At 37.9% G+C, this 20,120-nt stretch overlaps 1 protein-coding gene across 1 annotated transcript in view; it reads right to left on the bottom strand.

The window, feature by feature from the left end:
* The window catches only part of TM9SF2 (transmembrane 9 superfamily member 2), a 62,875-nt gene extending 45,463 nt beyond the window's left edge, over window positions 1-17,412 (bottom strand). Inside the window, exons 1-3 of the mRNA XM_008594773.1 lie at window positions 17,011-17,412; window positions 3,563-3,630; window positions 1,721-1,814 (exon numbers count right to left, since the gene is read on the bottom strand). Coding sequence (XP_008592995.1) covers window positions 1,721-1,814; window positions 3,563-3,630; window positions 17,011-17,181 — 333 coding nt within the window. The 5' untranslated portion in view covers window positions 17,182-17,412. The remainder of the gene's footprint in view (window positions 1-1,720; window positions 1,815-3,562; window positions 3,631-17,010) is intronic.
* Window positions 17,413-20,120: the final 2,708 nt, after the last annotated feature.

Here is a 20,120-nt window from a genome sequence, read left to right as displayed (position 1 = left end):
GGGGGGGGGGGGGGGGGGGGTAACTCTGCTGGCTTTCCCTCTGCTTCCTGCTATCTGTTAAGGGCTGTTTACTGCTGGAGACTCCCACTGTTCTCCATGTTCACTGATGGCATTACTGATACTCTTCCCTCTCCTCATTTCTCAAGGCCAAGGCATAAGTAAACGGAAAGATGGGGCTGAGAGACCACTGGAGTATTTAAGTCGATTGCACAATTTAATAAACATTCCTGAAAATCACCCTCTGCTATAAGAAGAATGCGATAACTTCCAAAGTAATCTCTTCAAAATATCACAACGGGGGATGTTACACAATTCACATGCTTGCCCTACTCAATGCTACCCACTGTCCACACACTTCAAGTTCCTTTTTCCCCAATTACTTCATCCCACTAGGGCCTTCTAATTTACTGTCTTTGAAAAACTCTAAGTTGCTGGCATTTTTAGGATAGAAAATTTTATATCAGAATAATTGAAGAGGATATATTTATAGTTGAAACTATAAACCTGCAGTGGATTAAACTTGCACAATGATGTGCCTTTTCCCCCAGGGCTTCACAGTATAGGTCCAGGTGCTGGAGGGAGTGAGATGGCTAGTGGGACTAATCTAGGTGTGGGGATTTGCTGGACAGATGCTCCATGTAATAAAGTGCCATGGGAGATGGGGTTGCTTAGTGAGAAAATAGGAAAGGTGGCTAAGCACGGAGTCTATGTCACAAAAGAGAAGGATATAAAGCCAGGAGAGAAGGATGTCAGGCTGGGGAATAACACCTGGGGTCCAGTTACAGCCATCAAAATGAATGTTCTCAGGTGGACAGATGCCCAAGGTGAAGAGTTAAAGAAAAAAGGCAAGTACAGAGTAATATGTTAAAACATAAATAAGTAAATCTAATTTTATTTATATAAGTTAAGTGTATGGAAAATTTCAGGAAAGATTAACAAAAAACTGAAGTGGAACTGGGGGGAAGAGACTTAATTTTCAGTTTATATTCTTCTGTACCATTTAATTTTTTATATGGTGATATGTTATTATTATAAACTACTTTAATTTTTCTAAAAGAGAAAGATCATTGTACTTTGTACAGTAGGAGAGCAGATATAAAACGATAGGGGACTGTGCAATGTGGAAGAACAGAAGACTTAAAAGACAGCAGATTTAAAAGGTAAAATAATTCTGAGAGACAATGGAGTACCTTGTGTTTCATCATCTCCCAGACGTGAAGTATATTGTGCTTAGTCTGGTTTAACTGGTATCCTAAAAACATCGAAGATGTTCCCAATATACTTTCAATAGTCAAAACAGAAAGGTTAGCTTCCAAAAAACACAATGGCAAGAGTCCAGGCAGTGTTATATTTGCTAATAGAGAAAATCTATACACACTGCCGGACAAGATGGGGAAAGAGACATGGAGCAGCTGGGACAACTTTTCAAGACTGGAAGCTGGGTTCCAGATCCTTCTGTAAGGCGGGTAGGGAGTCTGAGCACTGTCCTTTAGGCCACCACTTTATCATATGTAACATTAGTTATATGAAAGTTCATTAAGATAGACATATCATTGACATATTGTGAGAAGGAAAAGGATCCTTCTAAACTGTGATTTTAAGAATTTATTCCTGGCTGCAAAAGAGTAATATATTCCTCATTAGCTATGAGAGCTAAGTTATCTCACACTTTCCTCTTATATAAAAGTTATTTACAGCTTTTTTAACACCAAATACAAACCTTATATGGTGAAGGTTCAATTCTTTCCCCAAATAACACTTGACCAAGATTTTCGGATGGGCGTTTTCCTTCTGATGCTTGGCAAAAATCAAACCTGGGAGAAGAGTATTTAAGTTTTTAAACATAAAAGAAAACAATGAAATATAAAGTAAATATCTAGCCAATCTCGAGAGCAGATTAGGCACTGTTCATTCTAGAGTTCGAGCAGATGAATAAGAAATATATTCATATTCCGAGTTCCACGTACCACACTTCCCCAAAACAAAAACAAAACACCTGAAAATCACGAGTATGCCTCAGAATACTTTGATTTCTAAATAATACTCTTTTATTTAGACATAAACTACAGGATTTTTTTAATTGGCACATTATAATTTATTTCCGTTCATTCCAATAATAAAATTATTTACATTCTTATTCTTCAAGCAAATCTACATAACTTATCTCCTTTTGTTATAACTTTCTAATCCAAACCCTTACTTAAAAACAACATTTCAGGAAGATGTGTCAAGTATATCTGGAGTGCTACCTCATCCTCATACACTGGCCAACATATCTCAATGTGAGAAGCACTACTGAACAGACCCTCTGAGATTAGTTGTGGAGAAGACATATTCAGTCACCTGGAAGATTCTCCCTGTGGTGTAATTCCCTTGTATTACTAACCAACTTTAATAAAGTTCTGTTTAAACATTACAGCCTAATTTCAGCTTTGCCACAGAAAAGTAAAGGGTAAGTTTTGTTTTGTTCCAGGGTAAGTTTACCCTGGAATGATATGGGGCATACCTGAGACCAGTAATACTAATGGCAAGAGATGAATGAGATTCCTAAGAGGAGGGTAAATCTCAGGTGACAAAAAATTGTAGTTGAGAAGTCTCCAAATGAAGATTCTCTACCTACTGAGTATAACAGATTCCCTGAGATTTCCTAAGAATATCCACAAAGATGTAAGTAGAGATGTTTATCTAACAAAACAAAACAAACAAAAACTAGAAATAGCATTTAAGTCTCTAATAATTATATAAATTATGGTCCATCCATTCATGAATTTTGTACTCTCACACATATTTAGGCATACGGATTCTTACAGGATAGTCTTACTTTTTTTTGTATATGCTTTTCTCTACAGCAAATATATATTTTCTTTTAAAACTCTTAATAGGAGAGAAACTGGAAGCCAACTAAAATTTAGAAATATTCAAATGAATAAAGAATATTCATGCAGCATTTTTTATAATATCAAAAAGAAATAATCAAATATTGAAAAATAGGGAATTAGTGAAACAAATCATACATGGAATCTATACAATCTCTACAATGGAATAATAAGCAGCCACTAAAAAGACTGAGGTAGCTGTGTATTGACATGGAAAGATGCCTACAATATACTCAGTGAGAAAAATAAGGTGCAAATCAAATAGTTTGAGCCTATATTGTTCAGAACAAAAATGTATAAATGAGGTTATATACATTAGAATATTCAGAGAAAAAAATGTGGAGAAGTAGAGACATTAAAGTAATTATTTCTGGGGACTGATTATGTGGGACATGTTGGGTTTAAAGTTTTTTAAAAAATAAAATGTCTTTTTCTAGTCAGATAAAAAAGGAAATGACTAGTTTTTGTTGGTTTTTCTGTTGTACTGCAAAGCAACACAAAATGGAGATCACATTTAACGCTACCTTAGAAGTAAAGAGTATAGCTTAAAAAATGTTTTTAAACCCTGTATGTTTTTTAAATGCATATAAATTTATCCATAACTATGGATAAAATTAAGGTCTAAACAAACAACATTTTGATGAGTTATGTAAAACTTTATATGAAAACCAAGCTGAAAAACTTACGCTGTATATTCATAAGGAAGAACAGATTCCACTGAGTCAAGCCTGTTCACAAATAGTTCTATTTCAGCCTGAGAATGAGGAAACAGAGAATTAGAATATAAAAAACTGAAGATAAAGACTGAAATCACGCTTAGAATGGAAAAAGAATTTGACATGTTTCAAATGTGAAATTTTATAATAACCTAGTTTAAACAATTCTCTTGTAAATCCATTCATATTTTTAAACAATTTTTTTAACATTTTCACAGTGACCAAGAAATGCTGCTACTTTGGTTAGAAATTGTCAAATGAACTATACTAGAAATACAATCCCATGCACATGTGTACTCTCAAGCACACACGGGATGGAAAACGACCACATGGTCTAACTTTGGAGGACTATTTGTAGTAAGAGTGACAAAGCACAATGAACAGATCAAGTTCAACAATGGGGGAGGGGGAGAAAAGGTATATCAACTTCCTAGGAAATACAGGCTAATTTAAAACTACACCTACTAAAGCTTCCAAAATTTCTCCCAGGTGTAGTCGGAAGTTCTACAGGACTTGTAACTCTTACCTACCCTCTCAAAAGAAGCTCATTCCTATTCAAGAAAGAATTCACTAGTTGAAGAAACTAGCAATTCATTTATACCTTGAAGTACTTTTGGTGCTAACCAAAAAGCAATTGAGTAGGAGCTATTTGCCTGGGACAAGTATTTTTACAGATAGAGTTAGACCATTATAGTTGCCTCTGCACTCTGATCATGAGGCTACCTGGAATGGTATAAAGCCATACTTGTCATTTGGATCTCTCTTGTTAGTTGTCACCAGTCCTCTACACTTGCTAACATCCCATTTTAAAAGCAAGACAAGAAGTTTGATGTACAATTAAATTAAAACAAACTAATAGTAACTGCCATGGGAAAAGCAGCAAAACACAGCAGTCAAGAGTATAGACTCTGGGCCGGCCCGGTGGCGCACTGGATAGTGCGCCGCTTGGGAAGCGCGGTGGCGCTCCCGCCCGAGGGTTCGGATCCCACATGCAGACCGGTTCCCGCTCACTGGCTGAGCGAGGCGCGGGAGCAGCGCCGAGGGTTGCAGTCCCGTTGCCGGTCCCCGGTCCGGTACGGGGGCGACACTGAGGGTTCTGATCCGTTGCCGGACACGGAAAAAAGACAAAAGACAAAAAAAAAAAAAAAAAAAGAAAAAAAAAAAAAAAAAAAAAGAAAAAAAAAAAAAAAAAAAAAGAAAAAAAAAAAAAAAAAAAAAGAAAAAAAAAAAAAAAAAAAAAGAAAAAAAAAAAAAAAAAAAAAGAAAAAAAAAAAAAAAAAAAAAGAAAAAAAAAAAAAAAAAAAAAGAAAAAAAAAAAAAAAAAAAAAGAAAAAAAAAAAAAAAAAAAAAGAAAAAAAAAAAAAAAAAAAAAAAAAAAAAAAAAAAGAGTATAGACTCTGGGGCTCAAATGCCTGGGTTCAAATCCCAGTGCTATCAGTTGTTAACTGTATGACCTTGGTCAAGTTATTTAACATGTCAGTTTCCACATAAGTCCTTCACTTTCCTTATCTGCAAAATGGGGATAACAGTATTTATCTCATAGGAATATGAGGATTAAATGAGTTAACATTTATAAAGTACGTCAAATAGTGCCTGACACATAAAATACTATGTATTTGTTAAAATAAAACCAAATAAATTTAATGATATTCACAACAGGGAAGGTCTAAACTATCATCCACTAAAATGCTCATCCAATATTCATGACATACGATGGAACACATTAGCCTAACTTGTATATAGTACCAAAAGTAGTATCACATGTAACCCCTACAATTCCACTCAAAAGACATGACAACTCAAAAAACAAGACAACTCAAACAACAAAAAAAGAAATGACAACTCAATGGCAACACTGACTCCAAGACAAAAAAATTTAAATGTGTCAGCTTGCATAAAATATTCAAGAGTACATCATTAGTCGTTTTAGCTAAAAAAACAAAATAATTGGATATGACATTGCAGCGTTACAGCATGACTGAATAAATAACACAAATGTAACTGTTGGGAGGGCAAAATTCCCAGTTGATGCCCTACTCTGCCAAAATAATTTTCACTAATTAGAAGGAGTCAACACTGCTGTGAACATATATCAGAATTCAAATGATCTATTTAACATACTTTAATGAAGACTGAAAGGTCCCTAAAAAGCTAACCCGGTTCACATCTCTAGATTTCTTTCTAAGAAGGAATGTAGCTATTATATTCTACACAAGTTTCTATATTTTGAGTTTCAAAATCTGTAAAGCCACATTGTCATCACATAAAATACGTTCCTCTTGCTACAATTAAGCATATTCCTCACTCTTAACCTTGTTCAGTACAAAGTGACTACAGAACTGGGTCTCTGAAGCTAGTCTGTTTTTGACACTTACTGTGTGGCAAGTTTCTTCACTTCCCTGTGCTTCCGCTTTCTCATTTGTAGAATGAAAGTAATAATAATCCCTACTTCAAGCAGTTTTTGAGAAGATTCAAGAGCAGCGCTGGGCACAAAGCACTATGTGTTTACCATTATACAGCACTGTTCATCAGAACTTTAAGCAGGGCCGGCCCGTGGCTCACTCGGGTGAGTGTGGTTCTGATAACGCCAAGGCCACGGGTTCGGATCCCATATAGGGCTGGCTGGTTAGCTCACTGGTGAGCATGGTGCTGACAACACCAAGTCAAGGGTTAAGATCCCCTTACCGGTCATCTTTAAAAAAAAAAAAAAAGAACTTTAAGCAATGGTGGAAATGTTTTCCATTTGCACTGTCAAATACAGTAGCCACTAGCCACATGTGGCTGGTGGGCACTGAGAATGTGGTCAGTGTGACTGAAGAAATGAATTTTAAATTTCATTTAATTCTAATTAAATTTAAATAGTCACAGGAGGCCCACGGCTTCTGTATTGGGTAACACAAAAATAGAAAGAACAGTATCCTGCCTAGTACCATTTATATAACATCTCTTCATAAACTTGACTTTTTTTACTCTAGTCACTACAATCTTTTCTTTTCCTGGAAAAACAACTCTAATTTTATCAGTCTATCCCTGGGGTTGGCAAGTTTTTTCTGCAAAGGGCCAGAGAGTAAATGTTTTAGGTTTCACAGAATATGCAGTCTCTGCTGCTGTACTTTGAAAGTAGTCACAGACAATATGTAAATGAATGAGCATGGCGGTAGCCCAATAAAACTTTATTTATGAGCAGTAAAATTTGATTTTCACATAATTTGCACTCATCACTTAAATACTATTCTTCTTTTGACTTTTTTCCAACCACTTAAAAATATAAACATAATTCTTAGCTTGAGGGCCCTACAAAAACAGGGAGCAAGGTAGACTGGACTTCTACTCCATCTTTGAGCTCTGTTTTCTAGGTATTTTTCGATGTTCCTTAAATTCTTATCTCAGAGAGCCTAAAACAAGGTACAAGGTTCAAAGATCTGAGGCAAATTTTAGCAGGCAAATTTTAGGACACTGTTCAAGGGTATATAAATTTAGGGTAAAAGTTTCTTCCATTTCCAACCACTAAATGAGGCAAGAACTTCTGCTTAGCTTATGATGTACTCTCTGAAGTTTCATGGTTCGTCTTTTGGTTCTAAGCTTATAAGATTGAAGGAAAACTCTATTTTTATTTTCTGCCTTCTGTCTTATCTCTTTTGAGTCTTAATCTTCCAAAACTGAAAGGTCTTAATCTTTTGAATTGCCTATATCCCTGATCATGCCAGCCGCTTTTCTCAGGACCTTGGCCTACTCGCCTATCTTTCTTAAAAGATATGTCATTGAGAATTACAGCAGAATTTAAGTTTTAGACATCAAAGTTTCATGTAAGTACAGAATAACATTATTACTTCTCATTACCCTTTCTGTCCATAAGCATAAATTCTGCATCTCTTTCTTATGTTCTATAACTGATGGCTTAGAACTCATCATCTCAAAAATAAGTTGTTACTCTTCAAATATACTTTCTTAATTTGTCCATGACCTAATTAATTCACTACTTTTTGCTCTCTCAGATAACTTTAAGAGAACTTAGGAAAATACATTCCCATTAGCTTTACAATATGTTACACAGGGAACTTAATGCTACTGGCAAATTAAAACATTTAATGTTCATTCTCTCTGCTAAATTTAAAACCCAAATCAGCACCAACCACCAGTCCTGGAACTCTCTACTGTTACCATTCCCCATAGATTCATCCCTACTCCACTCGGCCCTTAAACTAACCTAAATCACTTCCTTTAAATTCCAATTGAACTATTTTTAAAAACAATCTTGTAGGGCCTACCCTGTGGCTCACTCGGGGGAGTGTGGCGCTGGGAGCGCAGTGGCGCTCCCGCCGCGGGTTCGGATCCTATATAGGGATGGCCGGTGCGCTCACTGGCTGAGCACGGTGTGGGAGACACCAAGCCAAGGGTTGCCATTCCCTTACCAGTCAAAAAAAAAAAAAAAAAAAAAAAAAAAAAACAATCTTGTAAAAACCCAAGAAATCAAATTCACTGGTTCCCTCTACAACTATAGCAAAACTTCAAATAACTCTAGAAGGAAGGAAACTTCTTCAAGAAACCATGTCAGTCTTCTGTTTATAACTTAGTACAACTTAAACCAATTATTACCACACTTACGCCATTTTGGTCTATAGCCCTAAGGCAGTTTTCACACCCTTTCTTTGTCCATTTTCTTATTTGTACTTTATTAGTTATTACCCATCTTAAATGTGGCATTTTAAAACCTAATATCAAATCCCCAGTAAATTTACTTTACCTGTGAACTTTTCCTGATTTGGTGAAGCAGCTTCAAATTGTCCTAATAATAAAAGTGTTAACAACGCCACCTAATAGGCATACGTTTTAGCCTTGCTTTGTGATTTGTAAGGATGTCTATAATTATCAAGGGCTGTCCACAAAATTTTCCAAAATAGCAAAATCCAAAAAACAATACTCCTCACAAATATTTCATCTTAAAACAAAATTAATTTTAATACACAGCACACAAATAAAGAAAATGACTTCAATTTGGAGACAGCACAGCATCAGACTGCTGGGTTCATTTCAATTCCTAGGTATACTCCCAATAAACATGTGCTCTTGGGAAAGTAATAACTCTGAATGTGAGAAATGAATGATATAATAATAAAACAGAAAACAGTGCATGCAGAAGCTGGTCCATAGCTGGCATGCAATAACTACACGTTAAATGAGTAAATAAGCATAGCAGTTATTATCTATTATCTTAAAAAAACTGCATATTCCTGAATGTGAATGAAGATCTATTGGTATAAGGTTAACCTTGAGAGTGTCCTCTCACTGCCCTTCCCATTGAAGCTATGAAAGTATGCTATACCAATGTTTTTAAAGGACACTAATAAACCTTCTGAGCTACTATATCTGTTACTCTCATCTAGGCTATTGGCCTAGGGAAGGAGAGGACTAAAATTATCAAGCACACTTCTCATAATAACTTTATGAGCTAAGGATTATTTGCCCCACTTTGAGAAAGAAACAAGCTCAAAAACTGGAATGCAGAAATAAAAATGGTGAGTAAATTCAACTGTTGTTACCATCACTTTTAATTTCTGCTGCTTTCATTTCTCCACATTTCCACACTTACTTTTATAGGAAGGTTAGTCTACCACAGATATCACTACTAAATTATGGACCTATTTCTGTTGTTCAGGCACCACGCTCAGCTAGTGAGCAAACCGGCCATCCCTATATAGGATCCGAACCCGTGGCCTTGGTGTTATCAGCACCGCACTCTACCGAGTGAGCCACGGGCCGGCCTCATCTTGGCTATTTTTGTAGCACTTTCATTCATTCATTCTTTTTTTTAAATTGTGAGAATCTGAAATTTTAAGAATTATTGACTCACTTAAAACATGTTAAGTAAATTAAAATTAAAAACACCTTTAACATGGACTAGAGCCATTTACAATATAACCGTAAATATGCCACATTTGCAATTACTCTTATCAACTCTTATAGCAAGACAAGGAAATTTCAAAAGTATTATAAGAATGAGATCCTCCTAATGTGGCAGAGCAAATGTTAAGAATTAGAACAAAGGAAATGAGACTGCTGGAGAGTTTTGTGGTTTAATAAAGGGCTTCAAGCTCACTGTACGAAAGCATGCCACAGACATCATGATATTCATCCCCCAAACATATAAAATGCACAGATAAAACAAATACAGAAAAATGTAAAGAACTGTTGACTCTAGGTGTTCTAAGTAAGTAAAAGGTGATCATTATACCATTCTTTCAACTTTTTGAAGTTTGAAAATTGTCACAATTAAAAGATGGAAAAAGAAAGGGCTTTAAAAAAATGTATCCAGCCTTATATTCAGGAAAAAAACAAAACAAGAGTTTTAAATTTGAGAGTACACCTTAGTCTTACTGTGAAGCAACAGAAGCCAAGTGAAAGCAATAAGAAATAAAGATAAAACAGTAAAATTTAGGAAAGATGTTCTAGAAGAAGGACCAAAAACCTCAAAAGAAATTAATTTATTACATAGGGGGAAATAGTAGAATTTGCAATATGTGAAAACTGAAGAACATTCACAACAACAAATCTTGAAGACCTTAAAAAATTCAGCCAACATATATACTTAATGTTCACAATGTCAGGGCCGGCTCGTGGCTCACTTGGGAGAGTGTGGTGCTGGTAACAACAAGGCCAAGGGTTCAGATCCCTATATAGGGATGGCTGGTTAGCTTGCTTGGGAGAGCGTGGTGCTGACAACACCAAGTCAAGGGTTAAGATCCCCTTACCAGTCATCTTTTAAAAAAAAAAAGTCCACAATGTCCTATACTAGACATTGTGGGGGATATAATAACACAAAATCAGAAACACTTACCTTCAAAGAATTTGTAATCCAGATGGAGAGACAAGGCATACACATTCAAGAAAGTAAATGAAAAAAGCAACACTTACATGTTCTTGGGGTAGCTACTGAATCTCTATGGGATTCTGTTTTCTTGTCATTAAAATAGCATGAGCTAGGGCCGGCCTGGTGGCGCACTGGAGAGTGCGCCACTTGGGAGTGCGGCGGCGCTCCCGCCGAGGGTTTGGATCCCATGTGGAGACCGGTTCCCGCTCACTGGCTGAGCACGGTGTGGGCGCAACACCGAGGGTTGCAATCCCGTTGCCAGTCAGTAAAAAAGACAAAAAGGAAAAAAAAAATAGCATGAGCTATAAGAGGGCAATACCTGATTTACTTTGAGGTCATTTTCAACACTAAGCACCTTTTTTATTCTCCATCCAAAAGTTAATTAAGTTCATCTCCTTCTGGAAATTTGCCTTAAATAGAGACAGCCAATTCTAAATTATCACTGACATAACTAGAGTCATAAAGGTTATTAATTTCACATTACCACTTTCAAACTGTCCCCACCTAGGTTATTACAAACATGAAAAGTTTTGACAATAAATATTTTAAGGAAGTTACAGAATGCTAAATCACATAAAGTAAGACTGATTACAATCCCACACTAAGAAAATTTTTATGGAAATGGTTTAATTTAATTTAGAGTTCTATGGTTTCTTTTTTAAACCCTTCTCCCAAATGTACAATTTTATTTCTAGTCCTAATCTGTCCTTTCCACATCTGATCCCAGTTGTGGTCACAAGTATAGTCTATATTATTGCTTTATTTTATTTATTTATTTATTTTTGTCTTTTTCGTGACCGGTAAGGGGCGCTCAGCCAGTGAGCACACCGGCCAGTCCTATATAGGATCCGAACCCGCGGCGGGAGCGCTTTAAGGCATATGGACCGTGCCACAGGACTGCATTTTTTCCTATTTCCCTATTCCTTTGCTTCTGCTTTTATTCTACCTTACCCAACTGCCATGACATCTGTCCCACCGCACACCTAACTGGACTTTCAAAGGAGAAAGAAATCTCAGTGAAAAAATGTGACTTTGCAGAAGAATCAAAGCAGATGACCAGTTACAAAAGGGTTTGAGATACTGAGGCACAGTCATAAAAAAAAGGAGAGCTGTGGCAGTTTCACCTGTTTAATACTAGAGAAATCCACACTGGAAAAATTCTGAAGGGAAGTATTAACTCAGACACAATAAAAAATCCCAGCTGGAATGCTGGAACTCACAAATGGATATGCATGAGCTCTGAGTTATCTGACCAGCAATGCCCTGAAGCTGATGCCCTAGATAATCAGGGATTTCCATTGTAGATTGTATCAAAGAAAGGAATAAATGTAAAACCTGATTACTTAAACATTAATTACACAGATACAGAGTTTTTTGTTGGCGACTGCATTAACTGTGGAAGTCCAGGATTATAGCAGTCAGGGTTCTCCAGAGGGAAGGCAGAGGAGGTAGAGGTATGCTCAGAGTGGAGTGGAAGGCACAGCAGCATCCCAATGTGGTGAAGAGCCCAGGCTTTGGAGCCAGACAATCCTGCGTTTGCATCCTGGCATCACTACTTACTAGCTATGTACGCTTAAGACAGTTACTAAATCCTACTGAGCTTCCATTTCCCCATCTAAAAATCACAGGGTTTTGTTATGAAGATTAAGGTACTATATACTTGGCACACACAAATTGTAGTCTTTATCATTATCTTATTAGCAAAGGGGGATAAACAGGTTTGAAAGATGAGAATAAAAGGAACAAAGAAAAAAATATTTCACAAGTCTCCTCCAAAGCCTTTCAATGATACTTGTTAATTTTAATGGCAATAGAGAATGAGCTTGTTGAGCACATGTAAATTAGCTGCAATTAACTACAAAACTTATCGAGAGACCACGGTGACAGAAAACTGCAAGGAAAAATAGGGAAGCAGGGGTTTGGGAACTGGGCTCTAAGAATGACAGAGCACAGACCAATCTCTGTAGAACTTATGTGTGTCTCTGTGTGTGCAGGATGTAAAGTGTAGAGCACAGTCTATGATTTTGTTTCAGATGTTCAAGTGTATCAGAACGGGCCAAAGGCAAGAGGACACTATTTTTTATTCACATCGACCTTTCTTGCTTTCCTGATTCTCACTCTCAGATCCACTATAATGAACAATCACATAGTTTCTGTTTTTTACAATCACATAGTTTTAAAATCATTTTATTCAATAATTTAATATCTGAAAGGCAAACTTCAAACTCAGCTTCGGGTACTTTTTCAGGAAGGAAGAACAATTGTTAGAATGTTATGAATGAATGTTATGAATGAATCCTAGTCAAAGCGATTCTTTCCAAATCCAGATTTCAAATTTGAAACAGTAACACCCACACACTGTCTAGTTTCTAGAAGCTAAGAACCAATGCTCTTATTCTAGAAAAAACTATGAGATGTGAAACTAAATATCAATAAATAAATACTTATCACATATACAATAAGAACACATAAAAATTATATATTTTTCTTAAATACTTCAAAAATCTTCAAATTATATATTTTTCTTAAATACTTCAAAAATCTTCAAATTAAAACACGTACAAGTATACACACATCCATTCTGTGTCTGTTCAGAGCAACATTCAGGACTATTTTCTTAAACTGGACTCATTCCATATTAAGAGGCAACTGCTCCCAAAATAACAGACACAATTTATAAAAAGCTTCTAAAAATAACTACCAGGAAAGAAAAGTTAAAAGTATGACTCTGAGTAAGTTTCCTTTTTATTAAAAAGTTGTTAAACTAATTCATGTAAACACTCTCTCTTTTTTTAACCACTAGGGGGGTATATTTGGTCCTTTTTCTTTACAGTACCAAAGAAAATCTGAATCTTTCATCTAGGAACATGATCTATACATCAAACGGTTAAAAAGATGTTTTTGAAAGTTAATGCTACTTTGTAGTTCTTACATCTGAATTCATGTTGACAAGCCAATAATTACGCTTAAGTTAAATGCAGCAAATGTGAACTGCTCACTAATCTTCAACTATTAGCCATCAGAATGCTACTCAGCAGATTTAACACTTAATATAAGCTAAAAAGCATCCAGCAGCTAATTGAAGTAGTCAAAATTTCTACAGAGTAAATTAGAACTGCACATTTTACCCTGTAAAGATCTACTCATTTCTGATCAGGAATTTATTTTACTTGCTGCAGTCACATATTGTCCCAATTTTAGGAAAGTAAAGCAGATTCTACAGGAAAGGAATTCCATAGTTCAATCCTTTATTACTACGGTTTTAAAAACTAACAAAATAGATAAATAAAAGAAAAAATAAAAAGACATAAAAACATCAATAGTAATGAAAGTAATACATTAAAAATATCACATAGCTGGGCTGGCCAGTTAACTTAGTTGGTTAGAGCGTGGTGCTGGTAACAGCAAGGTCTAGGGTTCTACCCCTGTACCAGCCAGCCGCCAAAAAAAAAAAAAAGAAAAGAAAAGAAAAGAAAATCACATAGCTATTAAATTGATAAATAAAATTAAAATATTGTGGAGACACAAGGAATTATTTAGCTAAGGGCAAATCAAACCTATCTTCCTGGAAAGAAAACAGGCAATATTAAATAGAATCATAAAACTGCTGCTTGCCTTTGACCCAGTAATTTTATATTTATTTATATTTTATATTTATATTTAGGAATATGAAAACAAGCCCTGCTAAACACATTCTAGCAAAGCTATTTATAATAGAGAAAAAGTGGGACCAATCTAAATGCCCTACAAGCAGGAAATGGTTAAGCAAACCATAGCTAGTACAGTAATAGGATGAAATACCATACAGTCTATAAAAAGAGATAAAAATGTCTACTATGTCAACAGTCAAATGTATGCACATTTAATGACAGTAAGTTAAAAAAAAAAAAAAAAAAGCCAAACAAAGTCACAGTATTTACGAAGGCTAAGATCTTAAATCAGAAGTTAGAGCAATATAAATAGAACTTTATGTTCACTGGACTCCTGTTTCTCTGCCAGTAAAATAAACATAAAATAATTTTATGGGGAGAAAATTACCAAATCCTCAGGGTTCTCTTGACTGTCTCTCAAAATACATACTGAGCTAAATCCAGGACAAGGACTTTATAGTACATGTAAAGACTATATTACATAAGTTACACTTATGATGAAAATATACAGCATTTGTTTCATCTCTACACTTATGAATACTTTATATCACAACAATGGTAAATACTGTATTTTTCCTTTAAGAAATGTAAAATACCTTTCAAGGGAAATATATAATAAGCAAATATGATTATTCCTATCTTACAGATGGAAAGAAACAGTATCAATGACTTGCCTACTTTATCCAACTGCTGATTCTCTACCCTAACAGCATCTTTTGGAAATAATTATTCCCATTTTACAACTCCCATTTCTAATTGTTAAAAGTCTCTTTTGCTTTTCTTAATAATGTATACAAGACTGTCTTCCTTAACAAATATAAAATGAATGAGAATAAATTATTAATAGCCTGACTGAAGTAATAAAAAGTTAAACTGTTTACTGTTATTCACAGCAGCTCCTTTGAGAGGCAAAGAGAAGAAAAGTTTACTTCAAATTCTCTACATTAGTTAGTTGAATTGTAGGAAAAAGGGGCTGAAAGTACATTCTCCTGCTCTTCTATAGACCAAGATGTGAGAGTAGCAGGCAACAAAGACAGAAATACAAACATTTCAAAAAAATTATCTGCCTTACCTGTTTTATCCTTATACATATAAAAATTAAAAACCCGAAAGGACCCCCAAAGTTAACTGAACACTAAAAAGTAGCCACTTAAAGAAGGACTTGTTGAGAAAACAAAAATCATCTAACTGGCAGATCACCTGTAAATTTTCATTTTCTGAGTCCATCTCAAATGTCACTGCCTGTATCTTTCCCTGAAGACTCCAATCCACAAATGTTTCCTCATTTGTGTTTCAGAGCACTTTGCACACACATCTTTTATAATACATCAGATTTCGATAATCTGCTCATAAGCTTATGTCCCTTACTTTGAGGTTCCTAAGGGTAAGGAATAAATTTTTCATCTCTGAGTTACTAAGAACACAATATATAATTGCTGTTAAAATTAAATTTAAAGATCAAATACTAGGTTTTAAAGGCTGGTTACTAAAATATTTAATGGAAAAACCACTCTGCTTGCAAGACTAGCTCTCCCAATTGGAAGCACTACATTCTTTCAGTCAGAGACCTCAAAAAGGATCTAACACTTCTTACACTACAGATTAAGAGTACTTCAGTACTGAAGTGCTAGCTGTTGACTTGAGTAAACCTTAAAAGATCCTTAGACATTTTACAGGTACAGTACAAGTCTTTGAACAGATGTATCCACATGTCATTCAGGACAGCTGACAAACCAAAACAGAAACTGCAAAGTGCTATGAAAAATTTAATAGATTCTCTAATGCCCTAAAATAACCTCAAAATTCACAGCTACAATAAAGCTAGCAGCAATAAAATAAACACCACCTTTAAAAAAAATCGAACTTAGTAAATAAACCTATTTATAGATTGTAAAAGTTTCCTGAACGATTATTTAAGTTGTTGAAATTATTAATGCTTTCAAAGAGATCCTCGTCCCCCAACGGTAAGTTTTAGCAACTTAGCGGAACCATTGTGTATGTATAAATGTCATGTCCTTCACAGAATAACCTCTTTACTTACACCTCTTTTATTACCAGTTAAACTGAAAACTTTTAGTGTAAATGTCTTAAGAGATCAAAGTTTTCCAGACTTGCCCTAGGAAAACACGAGTTTCTCCCGTCATCGCCTTTTAAGTTTAGAACAATCTAAGAGAAACTAACATAGTGGGATCTTACATATTTTTTGTATTTTAAAAAGACTTTTTTTTTTACACGTAGAAGGCAGAAATTAGGTGTCTCAACCGTTACAGCAACTCTTTCTTAATGCATTATATGCGGTTCTCGGTGCTATATGCCAAGTAAGAACCAAGTGCTAATAGTGAAGTTAGGTATGAAAGTCCTAGAAAGAACAAGCTCTCATAAACAACCCGGAGTTCCGGGAAAGTACAATCAAACAGGAAGCAGTAAAGTTAAAATCCACTGGAAGTTCTAACTACGCTAGGAGTTGCTCACACGCAGGGACCTGGTCTCCCACCTTCTCTGCGTGCGCGACACAGGGCTGTGAGCGAACGTTCACTCGCGGAACGCTCGCAGACCTGCATACATCCACTCCAAGGCTCCGGGACGTGAAGCCCAACTCCAAGGGCGCTCCACGCACAGTCCCCGGTCCAGGAAAACTGAAGACAGCTGCTGTGCTGCTTGGCCAGCAAGGCAGGAGGCGAGCGTGAGGCCCACCGAGTCCTCTAGAACCTGCCCCTGCAAGGCCGTCCCACAGCTTCCGACCCAAAGCCCGGCCGACCTCAGGCGTTTCTGGGGAAATTCGACCCCACCCACTGCTACGCCCCCTTCCCCCGGCTCCGACCCGAGGACCCCTGCTACCCCGGAAAGGCGCGACTCCCCGTTCCGACAGGGCACCCGGGGGCCCGCCAGGCCTCACCCACCTTGCACTCGTCGCTCTTTTTCCCTTCATCACAGAAGTTGACGGGCGCCAGGCCAGGCAGGTAGAAAGCGGCTCCTCGACGCGGGCCCGGGTCCGCCCCCAGCAAGAGCAGCGACAGCAGCAACAGCCGCGGCCACCGAGGTGGAGACGACGCCGAGTGCCTCGCGCTCATGACGGCTGTTTCGGGGAAAGGGTAGCCGAGCTTAGGGAGTGAAGAGGGAAGGAGGGACAGGGAGGCTCTGAGGCGACGACAAGGCCGCCGGAGATGAGGGAGGCCAGCCCCGGGACGGCTAGTTCCGGTTGCGCTAGTAGACACCGCGGGTTCCGCAACAGAAACCGAACCGGACCTCGACGGAGCATGCGCAGCGCCTTCTGCACATGCTCAGTGAGAGCGGTCGCAAGCGCCCGAGGGAGTTTCCGGGAGGGAGCGTGGAGGAAATCCACTTCCCGGGTTTGCAGCGCGCCGGCTGGGGTGGTTGCTGGGAAAGCTGTTCCGGCGCTGACGTAGCGATCCCCAGTTCGGATCTGAACCTCCCGCGGGACGCTCCGCGTTGACTGCCGTGTCGTATTAATTCCCAATAAACGTCATACGGATGCCATATCACACTGCCTGAGCCACGCCAACCCCTATTGTAGAGTTGGTCCAGCTCCAGAAAATACTTGCTGTTGGGGGCTGAGTTGGTGGCGGGGAAGAAAAGTTCGGGAGACACCCGGTTGGCAGCAGGATGAGGAAAGAAACGGGGAGGAACTAGCCATCAATCCTCAAAAAGACAGCTACTGAAAGGCATCTGCACAGACAGTTTCCAAGCATTGGATGCGGCGACGCATTCTTGCGTGGGACCGTGACTGTGTGCACAGAATAAATAGGCCTCTTTAAGGGACAGTGAAAATGAGTTGGGGAGAGAAATGGGAGTAGGCGAGTAGAAGAAGGCAGCGAATACAGGGCACACCTGACAGCTCAGTGAGGAAAGTAGTTCTGGTGAAATAGATGAGTGTGGTATGATTACCCTTGAGCAAGTTCCTGTCACTTTTCCCATGGGTGATGTGAATATGGGGGGGGGTGGCTTTTGACTATTTTTCAAGGAAGTACTTACTTTTTGGTGACATTAAGAAGTCAATTCAACTGAGCTTTAGAGTTCGATCGAATACTTCGGAAAAGTGCAGCATTTTATAGTACGTAATAAAGAATCATAACCCAGGAGTACCTCCAAACTCAGAATTCGAGAATGAGCAAGTTAGGAAAATAGGCAGGTGCGGAAGAGTTTGGAGCCCCATGAACTCCTATCTAAATTCTGCCGGGGCGTTTGCATGTTTTCCCCAGGGAAGGCTTCTAACTTTCATCAGATTTGCAAAGGGACCTAGAACCCTACAAAAAAGGTTAAGAATGCTGTGGGGTAACCAGAACAATGACAGAAAAGTCTTGTTTGCAACCACTATCTAATTGTATGACCCTGTGCAAGTTAATCAAGAGAACTGGGACTTAGAGAGAAACATCCACCTTCTTGAGGTTGTTGTGAAGATAAAATTTAAAATGCATGGAAAGCGCTGAGCACATTGGCACCAAGGAATGACAGCCATTTTTATCACAAAAGCTGATGTAGTGGGTGCCTAAGCAGGGAAGTGTTTCTAAGTGGCTTCTCCTGCTCACACCTTCTCCCTCAAATAAATCAACATTTTTATTGAACTTTGGGCTAGGGGAAAAAAAATTTAATATAATATTCTGTAGTTGGAAGTCATGGAGACTTCCAGTATAACAAGAGGAAGCGGATATTCTCTCCAAATAGAAAGGAAAGGGGCAGCAAATTAGCATTTGTTCACTATCTTATACTTATGTGGTGCCACTAAAACTTGATCTTCACTGTCTTACTGCCCCCACTTTATCTTTTCCTCCCCCTCATTTTCCCCATCCCAGGAAAAAGCACTGTTGCCCACGGGCTTCTCAGGCCCCAAACCTGGGAGATAATCTAAATTTCTCATTCCCTTACTCCACAGTTCCAGTCCTTCAACAAGTCCTGTTTGCTGGGCCACTAAACTATGGACTAAATCTTTTCAACACTTTCCATGTCCACAGCTACCATCCTAGTCCACACCACTTAACTCCCTTGGACTCCTTCCTGCAATAACCTCTCAGCTTCCACTCTTGCCAAGAGCGATCTTTCAAATCTTGCAGTTCCTTAATTCCACTCTTCTGCTTAAACCCGGGCATCCCACAGGATTTACCACTATCTGGAATTATGACGTTTATTTATTTACTGCCACACTCCCTCATTTATATGTAAACTCCATGAGAGTGAAGGGGTTAGAATATGCTATTCTGGCATATTGATTTTTTAAGTTAAAGGCACTTGAAAACCAGCAGGTCCAAGACCACTTTGACCTTTGTACTGTTTATTAAAAGAAAAGGAAATTCCCGTGTGAAAGATACTCTTCCTATACTAGAAGAAAAGCCTACATTTTTATCTTCAAGAGAAGTTGAGATGGAGAGAATACTGTACAAACCTTGTTAGACTCTTATTTTTTAAGCCTCCCCACATAATTTAATCACTTTGTTTAATCCAGGATATGAATAACTGACTCTAACTGCTTCTTTGGGTCTTCACTTCTTTATGAGGGCTCCCGTGCCACGTAAAACTTGTTTTATGCTTTTCTCTTGTTAATCTCTCTCATGTCAATATAATTCTTGGACTAAGCTGAGACCTTAAGAGGATGGAGGTGGAGTTTTTGCCCTCCCTGCAAGAGTAGTTCAGGGCCTAGTTTTTACATCTTACACCTCTACATACCCAGAGCCTGGAGACACGAGAGGCAAGTAACCAAAAAACACTACATAACTAATACTGGCCAGACCACACAAGTTCTATCTCTGAATTTTGAATCGCAGACTTTCAGCGCTGAAATAAACCTGAGATTTTCCAGATGCTTTTAACCTCCTCCTTTTACAGATGAAAAAGGGCCTAAGAAAGGCAAGTGGCTTCCCGCAGTGACCCGGTCACTTCTTGAGACCGAGCTCGCAGCGTTCTTGGGGGTCCAGAAGATCCCCAACCTTCTCCCCTCCAAACTCCTCTCTGCCTCCATCCCCTGGGCTCAGCATCAGCAAAAACCCGGAGAAGTGGA

Source organism: Galeopterus variegatus, unplaced genomic scaffold, assembly GCF_000696425.1.
Source record: "Galeopterus variegatus unplaced genomic scaffold, G_variegatus-3.0.2 Scaffold167, whole genome shotgun sequence".
NCBI lineage: Eukaryota > Metazoa > Chordata > Mammalia > Dermoptera > Cynocephalidae > Galeopterus > Galeopterus variegatus.
This window is presented reverse-complemented; position numbering and strand designations above follow the sequence as displayed.